This window comes from Scyliorhinus canicula, chromosome 5, assembly GCF_902713615.1.
Source record: "Scyliorhinus canicula chromosome 5, sScyCan1.1, whole genome shotgun sequence".
Taxonomy (NCBI): Eukaryota; Metazoa; Chordata; class Chondrichthyes; order Carcharhiniformes; family Scyliorhinidae; genus Scyliorhinus; species Scyliorhinus canicula.
Genome location: NC_052150.1, coordinates 151,279,491 through 151,294,118, shown reverse-complemented (window position 1 = coordinate 151,294,118; position 14,628 = coordinate 151,279,491). Strand labels below are relative to the sequence as shown.

The 14,628-nt window shown below is 41.5% G+C and overlaps 1 protein-coding gene across 5 annotated transcripts in view; it reads right to left on the bottom strand.

Moving 5' to 3' along the window:
* The window catches only part of LOC119966335 (inactive phospholipase C-like protein 2), a 380,595-nt gene that overhangs the window by 330,863 nt on the left and 35,104 nt on the right, over nt 1-14,628 (bottom strand). The window contains exon 2 of one of the 5 annotated variants that reach the window (XM_038797825.1): nt 11,371-11,481. The exons of the other annotated variants lie outside the window; for them this stretch is intronic. Within the exon in view, the coding sequence (XP_038653753.1) occupies nt 11,371-11,415 (45 nt within the window). The 5' untranslated portion in view covers nt 11,416-11,481. The remainder of the gene's footprint in view (nt 1-11,370; nt 11,482-14,628) is intronic. 5 annotated transcript variants of the gene reach the window in all.

The following is a 14,628-nucleotide window of genomic DNA, read 5'->3' as shown; positions in this document are numbered from 1 at the left end:
TGTACGTAGCAAACTGCCTAACGTGGCAGAAGTTCCCCACAATGACACAGATGGATTCAGAAGCATGAAAGCTTGCTGCTGTTGTAACTTTTGCTTCTATGGAAAGGTATATAAGTGCGCCACAGGTTATAGGGCCTAGAACTTCACAGCACAGAAAGAGGCCCTTTGGCCCATCATGTCTGCGTCGGCCATAAATCACCTATATATTCTAATCTCAGTATTCAACACTTGGTCCGTAGACTTGTGTTCTATGGCATTTCAAGTGCTGATCTAAATGCTACTTATATGCTGTGAGTGTTCCAACCTCCACCACCTTTCAAGAAATGAGTCCCAGATTCCCACCAGCCTCTGGGTAAAAATGTTTCTTCCCAAATCCTCTCAAAATCTCCTGTCCCTTACCTTAAATTTATGCCCCCAGGTTATTGACCTCTCTATTAAAAGGGATAGGTTTCTTACTATATACCCTATGTATATCAATCATATTTTTATACACCTCGATGAGGTTCTCTCCTCAGCCTTCTCTGCTTTAAGGAGATCAACCACAGCCTAGCCAACCTCTCTTCATAGCTGAAACTCTCTAGCCCCGGTGACATCCTCGTGAATCTCCTCTGCACCCTTTATAGTGCAATCACATCCTTCCTATAATGTGGTGACCAAAACTGCACACAGTACTCTAGCTGTGGCCTAACAAGCGTTTTATACAGCTCCATTATAACATCACTGCTCTTATATTCTATGCCCTGGTTAATAAAGGCAAATATCCCATATACCTTCTTGACCGCTTTACCTACCTATCTTACTGTCTTCAGGGATCTATCGACATGCACCCCAAGTTCCATCTGGTCCTCTGGACTTCCTAGTGTTCTGCTGTTCATTGTGTAGTCCCTTGCCTTGTTAATCCTCAAAAAATGTATCACCTCACACATCATTGTACAGAAGATGGCATAACCCCGTTCCAGCCTGTGCAGCAGAAGATGAAAAAGCAGTTCTCCTCATGTCTCTGTTTGGTGAGGGGTGTAACCAAACTCAAGGCTTGCTGTACTTGCATTTGTTGAATCCTCATAAACCTTTTCCTTATCTCCATTTTACAGCAAGTTCAAAACATCCAAGGGTGTACCCATCTTTTGTGTAAGGTGTGGTATCAAAGCCAGAAAAAAAAACAACAAACACATGGAGCAAAATGCAGAAAAAGCTAGATGAAAATAAAGATGTTGGTCAAAATTCTCCGGCTGTTGCTATTCAATTTTCCCGCCTGCAGCGCACCCCTGTCCACAGGTTTCCCAGTGGCATGGGATGGTTCCAATGGAAAATCCCATTGACAAGTGGTGGGAAGATAGAATCCCGCTGCCAGCAAACGCTGCTCCACCGAGAAACATGCGGCTGGAGAAGTGGAAAATCCAGTCCATAATATTTTGAGATCCAAACTTTAAAATGAGGCTGCATGTGGCACTAATAACTGCATTGTTTGGCTCCATACTGAAACCTGTAACATCGAGAATACAGTAAAGCCACTTTCCTGGTGTTACCACCCCCATCCACTGCGTTAACTTATTATATCAACCATCCATGGTACTTTTGTTACAGGAATGCAATTTATAAGCATGGATTGTGAACTAGATTGGTTCATTCCAAAGAAATCAACTTCCCATCAGACTTTTCACTGAAAAACATTATTCTGCAAAAGATCTGAAGTAAGCATTGGTATCTATGAGATCATGTGGAAAATATGGATGGGTTTTGTCAGCTGGAATACTAAGCTGGTTAAAGAATCATGACATGGGCATTTGAATTCTCTGCGGGTATCAACATCAGTTCATTACCATTGTCATATCAACTCAAATCATCTTTGAAAATTACATATGGCAAATCAAAAGCCAACTGTACTCAAATTCCAACTTTTAGCAAGACCATTATGCTAACAGAGCTTTTAGTCCTGAGGTCGAGCAGAAGCAGATTCAGTCTACTGCTTTGTTTAAATGGATGCCTGGAGGCAAAAACGTCTCAGTCTTTACTTCTACGATCTATTGAAAACACTGCGCAACAAAGATTTTACCCAAATAAATACTATATAATTAATGCTATCTGGTTAATTTTTGGAATTGAATAATGTCTTAACCCTTTTTGCTATGTAATTGTATGTGGAGCCAACGATACATATTTGTTTTAAGATCAATGCCATTTTATCTAGAGAAAACTGATCTCAACCAAGCTCTATATCTCCACAGGTTATACGAAACAAAGGAAACAGTTAAAATCATGCAATGCAGTATTAGCAATGAATATATTTACGCATTCATCGTGAGTATCACAGTTAAATTCGTAAGGAATGCATTAATATATTATTATTGCATTTAACTACGAGTTATTAAAAGATCTTAATGTTATGCAATTGCTTTACAAATGCAAGTGTAAATGCTGTTTATGCAAAATACAAAGATTAAAGAACTGCCTCATGGTTCAAGTCAGTATTTTTGAGTGTTGGAGGTCAGGATTCCACTTATTATTTAAATTATCAACCCCTTGCTAAAATGACAGGATATTCAGATTTCACTTAACTATGTCAGACAAACTGGCCTAGCTTTGATGCAGATACAAAGAAAAGGGCAATTTCTATTGTGCCTACATCCATTAAACAAAAGTGGCTTTGCAACAAAAATTAAGTTGGAAAAGTATTTATGGAAGGGTGTTCCAATGCTCATCATTTTACAGTGAAGTGGCTCATAAAGATTGATAAATATATTTATCCAAATTTCTAACGGCTTCAGAGACAAAGTTTCAGCCTCCTTTTCAACTGCCTCTTACCCTACAATGCTCGAGTCATACAGGTCTACAGCACAAAAAAGTCCCTTCGGTCCATCTCACCCGTGTCGGTCAAAAACAACCACTTAATTATTCTAATCCCATTTTCCAGCACTTGGCCCATGGCCTTGTTGGTCTTGGCATTGCAAGTGCACATCTAAAAACGTATTAAATGTTATGAGGGTCTCTGCCTCCACCACCTTTTCAGGCAGCGAGTTCCACACACCCACCACCCTTGGGATGAAACAGTTTTTCTCACCTCCCCTCTAAACCTCCTGCCCCTTACCTTAAATGCCCCCTGGACACTGATCCCTCCACCAAGGGGAAAAGTTTATTCCTGTCTATTCTATGTCCCTCATACTTTTATACATCTCAATCATGTCCCCCATGAGTTTCCTCTGCTCCAAGGAAAACAATCCCGGTCTATCCAATCTCGCTTCAGAGCTAAACCTCTCCAGCCCAGGCAACATCCTGGTAAATCTCCTCTGCACCCTTTCCAGTGCTATCACATCCCTCCCTATAATGTAGATTCCAGAGTTGCACATAATACTCTAGCCGTGGCCTAACCAAAGTTTATACAGTTCCAGCATAACCGCCCTGCTCTTAAACTCTTTGTCTTAGCTAATAGGTGCTGTTAGATGAATTGGACATTCTAAATTTTCCCTGTGTACCCAAACAGGTGCCGGAATGTGGCAATTAAGGGCTTTTCACAATAACTTCATTGCAGTGTTAATGTAAGCCTACTTGTGACAATAAGATTATTATTATTAAAGCAAGTATACCATATGCCTTCTTAACCACTGTTTCCACCTGCCCTGCTACCTTAAGGAACTGGTGTACATGCACATCAAGGTCCCTCAGAACCTCGGTGCTTCCCAGTGTCCTGCCCTTCATCATGTATTCATTTGCCTTGTTGCCCTGCCCAAGTGCATCATCAGACACCTATCTGGATTGAATTCTACTCTTATAACTTTGATGTTACTAATTGGTCAAGAGAGCAAACAAACAACTTGCTAACAAACCTTCACTAATGTCAGCTGAATATGTCATCTGGAAAAGTCTAATTAAACACCATCCTGAGTGAGGAATGGCCGACAGAGAAGTTCTGCAATTCAACTTTTCACAGCTGCTGAGGCCACAACATCAGCAAAACCTCTACAAAAAGAACGAATCCAACCCAACTGTCCACATTTCACATAAACAATGCCTTCTGCTTGCCAATATTTGAAAAACAAATCAGCTTCACACGCTGTCCTGAGCTTGCAGTTTACTAAAGCCATTTCTTTGCATGTATTGTTCCTCAGCAACTACAGCAGATTTAATGAAGGGCAATTTCAAAGATGCCTGCCCATTTTCCATCGATAAAATGGATGCTGAGACACTAAAGATTGAGTTGCAGGCTCGCCCTCCTGCTCTGTGCTGGGAGTGCGCCCTGTGCCATTTTCTGGGTCAAGCCTCCTCTTAGACATACAGCTGAAAATGCCCGTTGTGTTTTTATTACATGCAAATGAGGGTCCACAGTTTGCTTGAGGGCTTAAATACAATTAACACCAGCTCCGGCATCCTATTTGTCAATTCTCCAGATTACTCACAAATCCCACTGGCAGGAACAGTGGGTGGGAGTGGGGCATCATTTCTAGTGTATTTACTTACAGGTAAATTGGCAGAAAAGTCAGCTGTCAGATCACCATGGGCGAGATGCAGACATTGACCTCGGGCGGGATTCTCCGGTCGCCGAGTGGGCACAGCCGGAGAATCCCGCCCCAAGTGAACAGAATTTGGCACTCGGTTAAGTCCATGCTGTGGGATTTCAGTATTACCTCGCATGGGCGGGGGAGCCAATGCATGGGAGGCCTACATTTTGCTTGTAGGGCACAGAGGGAAGTGGTGTTTATTTGCAGAGGAATGGAATAAGGAAATATAACGCCAAATGTCATGGTCACCAACTGGGGAGCCTAACCTAAATTCAGGTTCAATGGAAGGGGTAAGCCAAATCAGCAAAATAGAGAGAGAATACCATTCTAAAGTCATTGACTCAATGCACAGTGATCCGGATAAATCTATACACCCAAGAAGGGATTAAGTCCCTAACAGAAGCTGTGTTGCTCAGCAGTGGAGAAAGCAGGAACCTCTATCCCAATAGTAATGCTCAGTGGTTGTGGGAGTGGAACAGCGGGGTAAACTGCTATCCACTGTGTAATGACCTCCAATTAGCATTATTGGTTGGCCAATTGGAGTATGAGCTCCCTCAATGATAGCTCATTGAGGGGGCCCATATAAGTACCTGTGTAGCACCTGTCTTAAGTTGACTGGACTGCTAGCAGCACTGTTTGGAGCTGCTCTTGTATCTAGTTATTGGCAATAAATATTGGTGTGGTGACGGGACTCCTGCGGATTATTACACACTGTCACCTTAACAGTGTGGCGAAATCTCATTTCCCCATTGTAATCTTCAGTCGTGGGAAGGAATTGGCTTCAAAAACAGATCCTTAGGCAGGAGTGACTAGCAGTGTGGTCATATTTCCACAATCAAAATTGTTAGTGTGGAGGTTGTGATGATATGCATATGGAAAGCTTGTACATAATGTTATGCATGATCTCCAACCATTAGGTGGCATTGTAAACCCATCACGTGACCCTGTGATCTGGCAGTTGGGAGTAGGTCGTGCTGGGAGATAGACGTTTTTGCAGTAGCTCCACAATCGTTATTTAATGTTAGTCGTCTATTATTTACGTTCATTATTTAAGTTATCCTAGTTATCTTATCACGTAGTTGTTCTACAATAAATTATTTTAAACTGCATGTTTTGTAGTTCATCATTCAATTTGGCCAGTCTACAGAACATGACATGGTACCAGGCTTGATCACACAAACTTGAAGATTCTGTACAAAAAAATCTGAACCACTGAAGATAACTATGCAGGATAAGAAAGGAAACAAATCTTTGCAACTAACCTTGCAAGCTACTGACATCTTGTGCTCAACGTGCGGTAAAACCTTGAAGCCTGAATGGAATCAAAGATGTGCTGGTTTGGTGGATTGGCCATGCCAAATTGCCCTTAGGTTAGATGTGGCTGCAGGGTTATGGGGATAGGGTGGAGATGTGGGGTTAAGTAGGGTGCTCTTTTCAAGAGTCGGTGCAGACTCGATGGGCCGAATGGCCTCCTTCTGCACTGTAAATTCTATGATTCCATGATCAAGGCACCTCAACAGCTTTGTTTTACCGGTAATGTAGCCGAAAATTGGAGGATGTTTAAGCAGGAGTTTAAACTTTACGTTGCAGCCCTTGGTGTGCAGTCACAGCCCGATGAGAGGTGTATCACATTGCTGTTCACTGTAGCAGGTACCCAAGCACTTGAGATCTTCAATACTTTTGCCTTTGAAAACGAGGCTGACAGCAAAAGCTTCAAAGAAGTGCTTAAACAATTCGATCAGCAATTCTCCCCTAGAAAAAATAAAACCTTCGAGAGCTATATATTCCATATACGCACCCAGAACACAGGAGAGGCATTCGATAGCTTCCTCACTGACTTATGATTATTATTATAATAATAATAATAATAATAACCTTTATTGTCACAAGTAGGTGTACATTAACACTGCAATGAAGATATTCTGAAAAGCCCCTAGTCGCCACATTCCGGCGCTTGTTCGTACATTGAGACAGAATTCAGAATGACCAAATTACCTAACAGCTCGTCTTTCGGGGCTTGTGGGAGGAAACCGGAGCACCCGGAGGAAACTCACGCAGACACAGGGAGAACGTGCAGACTCCACACAAGAGAGTGACTCAAGCCGGGAATCAAACCTGGGACCCTGGAGCTGTGAAGCAACAGTGCTAACCACTGTGCTACCGTGCCGCCCGTTGAAAATTCAGTCATGTAACTTCAGCACATTCCAGCCGTCAATGATACGAGACCAGATAGCTTTTGGAATCTCCAATAATAAAGTATGCAAGCGGCTACTGCAGGAAACAGACCTGCAACTTGAAAGTGCCATTCTAATATGTTGCGCTACTGAGCTTGCTGCAAAGCAGCTCGACATGTTGAATCTCTGTAGTTTGGGCACAAAGGCAGAAGAGGCGGCAGATGCCATTAGTGTGATGACACAGCTGAATAAGAAATTTGCTCCCAGTGCGGGCAGCCGACCCGATCCTCTATTTGGTGTTCGCGATGTGGCAAACAGCAATGTCCTGCTTATGGAAAAACATGTTCCATCTGTAATGGCAGGAATCATTTTGCTACCCAATGTTATACAAGGAAAAGGACTGAACAAACAAAGAGTATCAGCGCCATTAATCAGGTGTGTCGAGAGAACACATTCTTTGTAGATATGATCTCCAGCAAAGACAAGGAGACTCAAGTTACATCAAACAGAAATATATTGGATTGGATTTGTTTATTGTCACCAGTACCGAGGTACAGTGAAAAGTATTTATCTGCGTGTAGCTCAAATAGATCATTTAGTACATGAAAAAAGCAACGTAATAGGGCAACACAAAGTACACAGTGTAAATACATAGCTTCAAACTTGCAAGAGAAGATAAAACAGAGAGGTTAGTGTTAGAATAAAGTTTTAAGAGATTAGTACGGTTATAGGAGATGTAGGAAGAGGATCTGTTTGAGAGAGCTCGCCGAGAGTCGCCACCAGAGAGTAGTTACCAGAACGCTATTATTAAGGGATTATAATGGTAACAAAATCTCGTCGTTAGGAGCATGTGAGCTTGATGTTGATGTCGAAACCAAAAGGTACAAGTTGAACTTTTCTGTGGTGGCGGTGCATCGCGAGTCTTTAATTAGAGTTGAGGCATGTGAGGAGCTAAAGCTCGTCCGGCGAGTCTACAGTGCGCACAATGCTGCGACAGGCTCTCATCCCTCAGGGGAATCCATATTGAAATATTTCCCTGAAATTTTCCAAGGTTTTGGTACTTTAACATACACGTATAAGATGCAATTGAAGGAAGATGCAAAACCTGTGATTCATGCGCCAAGACGTGTGCCAGCGTCATTAAGGGATAAACTAAAGGCAGAGCTAGAAAGAATGACGGCCTTGGGTGTCATTAAACGTATTGAAGCCCCTACCGACTGGGTTAATTCCATGGTCTGTGTAAAGAAGCGTAATGTGGACCGAAAAATTTGCATGGATCCGAAGGATTTGAATCTCAATATTAAAAGGGAACACTAACCTATACCAAAAAGGGAGCGTGAAATGTGTGAAAAATTTTCATTTTTCATTTCATTTTCAAATGGCAGGAGAAACCGGTTTCAGCAAATTGGACGCGTCACAAGGTTTCTGGCAATTGAAGCTAGATAAAGAAAGCACAAAAATTTGCACATTCAACACACCCTTCGGGGGGTATTGTTTTTTATGAATGCCATTTGACATAATCTTGGCTTCAGAGATATTTCATTGTGCCATGGAGCATATAGTTGAAAGAATCCCGGGGTTCATGTGTATGTGGATGACATTATTTGGGGGTCGACTCGAGAAGAACATGAGTAGTGTCTGCTAAGGGTCCTAAAGAGTATCAGAAAATACGGTCTGAAATTAAACCAGGTGAAATGTCAAGTCGAGATGCATAGCATCACCTTCCTGGGAGACAAGCTGTCTGCACAAGGGGTTCAGCCCGATCAAGAAAGGGCGATTCTGCAGATGCCATGCCGTACGGATAAAAGAGGCATTTTAAGAATGCTAGGCATGATAAATATTGTGGGCAAGTTCATCTCCAACTTGACAACCAAAACAGCACATCTGAGGGAGACGATGAAGAAGGATGCAGCATTCCAGTGGTCTAGCAAGCATGATCAAGAGTGGCAGGCACTGCAGCTTTCACTTACCACGGCACCAGTGCTAACGTTTTTTAACCCAACCAGGAACACAAAAATCTCAACCGATGCATCACAGGATGGTTCTGGGGCGGTCCTACTCCAGCGGAATCTGGAAGGAGACTGGCTGCCAGTGGCCTATGCGTCCAGGATGATGTCCAACACTGAACAACAATACGCACAAATCAAAAAAAAGTCTCTTGGGTTCATCAATGGGCTGAACAAGTTTCACGTTTATGTGTACGGGCTTCCATCCTTCATTGTGGAGATTGTCCACAGGCCACGGATTGCCATCACAAAAAACAAATCTTAGTGAGATGTCGCCGAGACTGCAACGATTGTTCATGATGTTGCAGCGGTCTGATTTTGAGTTAGTGTATATGCTGGGTAAACATCTTACCATGGCTGACACGCTTTCCAGAGCTACTGGCACTGAGGAACCACCCCAGTTGGATGAGGACATAGAGGTCCACGTAAACATGGTGACAGAGTCTCTGCCAGTCTCTCACCACCAATCAAAAGTCATTGGAGAAGAAACTAAGAAGGACCCAATGTTTCAGAAAGTGATAAAGTACACCCATGAAGGATGGCCCAAAGGATCATCTTCGAGTTTCTGTGACATTCGAGCAGAATTAAGTGACGTTAATGGATTTCTGTTGCAAAATCAGCGGATTGTGATTCCACAGGCAAGGCAGTCAATGATACTCATCAAGTTGCATGAAGGGCACTTAGGGATGGAAAAGTGCAAGAGGAGAGCCAGGGAGGCAGTCTATTGGCCTGGGATCAACCGGGACATTGAGTTGCTGCTGGAGAACTGTGAAACATGCCAACATTTTCAACGCAAGCATAGCAAGGAACCCATGCAGATAGGCGAGCCCGTCACAACTCCATGGCAGAAAGTTGGCATGGACCTTTTCCATTTCAATGGAAAGGACTACCTTATGGTCATAGACTATTTCTCGAATTACCCGGAGATAGAGCAGTTGTCAAATTCAATGGCAAGATACGTTATTAAAAATGTCAAAGAATTTTTTGCGCGACACGGCACTCCAGGTTTCATCATTAGCGATAATGGTTTGTTTTAATTGCTATGAATGGACGGAATTTGCACGGCACTATGATTTCCAACATGTTACTTCCATCTTGCCCTCAGTCGAATGGCAAGGCTGAAAAGGGAATACATATTGTCAAACAGCTCCTAAAGAAAGCACTCGACAGTCGTGAGGATATATGTGGCGCTCCTTAGCTATCGTTTGGCACCGCTAGTCAATGGCCTCTCGTCTGCTCAAATGTTAATGAACAGGCAACTACATACGACTCTACCTCATTTCCCTAAAAAGCCCGTGAACCACTCGTTAACAAGACAATTGACCTCCCAGAAAAGGAGGCAGAAGGGGTTCTATGATCGGTCTGCCATGAGGCTTCACCCTCTGCAGCCGGAGGATACGGTGAGAGTAGAAGACTCCAAAGGCAATGGATGGGCGAAACAAACAAAGGTACTGCGACCAGCAGGTCCAAACTCATATCCTGTTGTGACGGATAAAGGTGTTGTCTTGAGAAGGAAAAGAAGAGCTTTGTTCAAAGTATGGCAACCATTTGTGATGCAACCACCAGAAGAAGCATACAATAGTCCTAAAATATCTGAAGATCTGAATATGTTGATTCACAATTATTTTTGGGATGTTATTGGTATCCCCTTCAGATGCAAAATATATGTTTAATTCATCCACCATTTCCTTATTTCCCATTATTAATTCCTCGGCTCACTCTCTGGAGGACCAACACTCATGTGAGTTGCTCTTTGCCTTTTTAAATAGTTGTAGAAATTTTAACTATCTGTTTTTACATTTTTCTAACTAGCTTTCTCAGGTACTCTAATTTCTCCACGCTTATTATTATTTTAGTCATTCTTTGCCTTTTTTTATATATATTCTGTCCAATCTTCTGACCTCTCCCCAATCTTGGCAGAAATGTACATTTTTTCTTTCAATTTGATATTATCATTCACTTCCATAGTTAGCCACAGTTGGTGCATCCTTCCCCAAAGTCTTTCTTTCTCATATTTGCTGCATGTTATGAAATATCGCTTTAAATGTCTGCCACTGGATCTTTAATAACCTATCCCTTATCTTAATTTCCCAGTTCACTTGAGCCAGCAATGACTTCATACCATCATAATTGTCCTTATTGAAGTTTAAAACACTAGTCTTAGACACACACTTCTCTCCCTCAAACTGAATGTGAAATGTAATCATGTTATGATCGCTGCCACCTCGGGATGCCTTTACTATCAGGTCATTAATTAATCCTGTCTTGTTGCACAAGAAGCCTGAGTATCTGAGATCTAAAAATTCTCGTAAAGACAAGTTTTTGCTAGAAATATTCATCAATGCAAAGGTATTTATGGTTGTCTTATTCACCATTAGTTGATGTAATGCTAAACACAAATTGTCTAGGGGCAGTGCAGTGGTTAGCACTGTTGCCTAAGGCGCCGAGGACCTGGATTTGATCCCGGCCCCAGGTCACTGTCTGTGTGGAGTTTGCACATTCTCCCCATGCCTGCATGGGTTTCACCCCCACAACCCAAAGATGTGCAGGTTAGGTGGATTGGCTATGCTAAATTGCCCCTTCATTGGAAAAATTAATTGGGTACTTTAAATTTATTTTGAAAAACACAAATTGTCTCAAAATATGTAATACAACTTTTTTCTCAAGTACTTAAAATATATAATTTATTCCTCCTACATTCATTGCATCTACAACTGCTCCAAGATGAACTTGCACCAACATCTGCTCTTGTTTTCATAACTGCTTCTTTCTATGTTTCAGCTTCCAAGCCAAGCAACTGCCAGTAATCTGCAATTAGTGAAATCAAAACATATTTTCAAGAACTGGATTAACATTTAGCCCACCTCTGAAAGACAGTAATCTATACTATCTATTTGCAGGTGATGAGAGATCTGCTATTCATTTCTAGCATTTCCTTCTTGCATTTCAAAATGTTTCTTCAGTTTAAGTCTCAAAATATTCATAACTCTGCAGCATAGCCTCTCTTTATATTTGCAAATGCATTGCCTTCCGTTTTAAGCTTTGAGGAACAGGAATAGCTTATTCTCTTCTTGGTTTCGGCTGTGTTAATTTATCTGAACTAGGGTGGTGGTAACGGTTCCATAATTGGTCCCAGAACCTCTGGCCAAAGATATGGGGAAACAAAAATCAGAAAGACTTCCACTCTGGGGTATTATTCAGTAACCATTGCTGTACATGTATGGAATGTGAGTCAGGCAAGATAAAATTAAACTTGATTCTGTTAGCATACCAACAACACAGTAGCCTAATTTGAAATGAAATGAAATGAAAATCGCTTATTGTCACAAGTAGGCTTCAATGAAGTTAGTGAAAAGCCCCCAGTCGCCACATTCCGGCGCCTGTTCGGGGAGGCTGGTACGGGAATCGAACCGTGCTGCGGCCTGCCTGGGTCTGCTTTAAAAGCCAGCGATTTAGCCCAGTGTGCTAAACCAGCCCCATAAAAATGAAAATTGCTTATTGTCACAAGTAGGCTTCAAATGAAGTTACTGTGAAAAGCCCTAGTCGCCACATTCCGGCGCCTGTTCGGGGAGGCTGATACGGGAACTCTGGATGAAGTTGAGTTATTGATTAACCAACATAAGAGAGTTTCTGACTTCACCTTTGTTAGCATACTGTGATAAAGCTATTTTACAATGAGGCAGGGTTAATTAGTTATCTCAGTAAAAGATCAGCTGGAAAACAGTGATCATAATATGACTGAATTCCATATTAAGCTGGAAAACATGAATCTTAAAACTAATTACATAAACATGAGCGGAGAGATGGCAAAGACTGATTTGGTAAATGGATTAAAAGGTATAGTGGTAAATAAAAGTGAGCAACATTTAAAGAAACAATTCAAAGTGCTCCACAAGAATATATTCCACTAAAAAATAAAAGTGAGAAAGAGCCATCCGTGGCTTACTAAGGAGGTTAAGTATAGTATTAAATTGAAAGAATAATGTTGCAAAGAATTGTAGTATATCTGAGGATTGGGGGTGTTTCCAATACCTGCAAAGGGCCACCAAAAGGTTGATACAAAGGGGGAAAATAGATTGAGAATAATCTAACCAGGATATAAAAACAGATTGTAAAAGCTTTACAAGTACATAAAAAGGAAAAGAGTAGCTAAAGTTGGTCCCTTGGTAACAAGAGACACTATCAAGGGGAATAAGGAAAAGGCAGAGTCATTGGACAAACATTCTATGTTTGTCTTCAAAGTAGAAGGCACAAGTTATATCCAGAGATGGGCGATAACCTAGGGGAAGACTGAAGAAATTAAGTCATTTCATATGCCTCCAGTGCAAACATATCCTTTCTTAAATATGGAGACCATTACTTCACACAGTATTGCAGATGTGGTCTCAGCAAAGTCTTCTACAATTGTAGCAAACATCCTTCATCCTTGTACTCCAATGGCCTTGCAGAATAAGAGTTAGAGCCATTTATGATATAGGAGGCCATTCAGTCCATCAGGCCTATGCCAGCTGCCTGTATAGCAAACCAATCAGTTACATTCCCCATATCCAATAAAAGCATACAGTTTTCAACATAATGTGTTTGCTTTCCTAATTGCTTGCTGTAACTGCATGCTTACTAAAGAATACTGGACAAACTCAAGGGACCAAATCCAACAAATCTCAAGAAACTGACGGTCTCACCCTAAAGTTTGAAAAGAGATAGCTGCAGAAATAGTGAATGTACTGGTTATCATTTTCCAAAAATTCCCTAGTACAAGGGTCTGGCACATATAGGTTTAGTATGGGACTGAGTACAGTACCTTCCACACAGTGATGTAAGGGAGCAATGGCCCGCACCAAGTGGTCAGTCTAGTGTTGGACAGAGCAGTGTGCGCAAAAATGGAGACAGCCCCCAGCTTGAAGCCTTTACATAGTTCTTGTAGTTAATAAATGCAGTTAACCTACTTAAGACTATCAAAATTTCATTAAGACCTACGAAACAGCACCCTATGCCAATCTCTGGAACATAACCAGCAGATGGAAAGTTAGCAAATATAATACCATTATTCAAGAAAGGAGGGAGAGAGTAAACAGAGAACCATGGGCCAGTTAGCCTGACATCAGTCATCAGGCTTGTTTTGGAATTTGGAATTATGGAGGTCTTAACAATGCACCTGGAAAAGTATAGTATCATTAGAATAAGTCAACATGGTTTTATAAAAGGAAAGTCCTGTTTGACAAATGTATTAGAATTTTTTGACACTGTAACTAGTAGGGTAGATAAAGGGGAACCAATATATGTAGTATATTTAGATTTCCAAAAGGGAGCTTAAAACAAAAGGTCAATACCCAAAATAAGGACTCATGGATTTGGGGGTGAAATATTAGCATGGATAAGTGGACTGATTAATGGGCAGAAAGCAGAGTAGGGACAGATGAGACATATTCAAGTTGACAGGTTGTGACTGCAGAATATTTTTTAAAAGGCATGAAAATTGTAAATGTTGATGTTCAGAGAGAATGGGTGTACACATACAAGGCACATAAAGAAGATAGCATGCAGGTACAGCAAGCAATTAGGAAACTAAACACTATGCCGGATGCTGTATATATATTAAAAGACATGACAGGATAGAGGAGAGGTTGTTTCCCCTGGCAGTGTAATTTAGAAAAAGGAGGCACAGTCTCAGGATATGGGGCCGATCGTTTAGGACTGAGATAAGAGAAATTTCTTCACTCAACGGATTGTGAATATTTGGAATTCTCTACCCCAAGAGGGTTGTGAATGTACAGAATATATTTACGGCCAAAATAAACAGATTTGTGGACTCTCAGGGAATCAGGAATATCAGAAGCAGGCAGGAAAGTGGAGTTGAAGCCCCAAATCAGCCATGATCCTATTGAATGGCAGAGCAGGCTTGACATGTCGCACGGTCTACACCTGCTCCTATTTCTCATGTCCTTATGTTCTTTT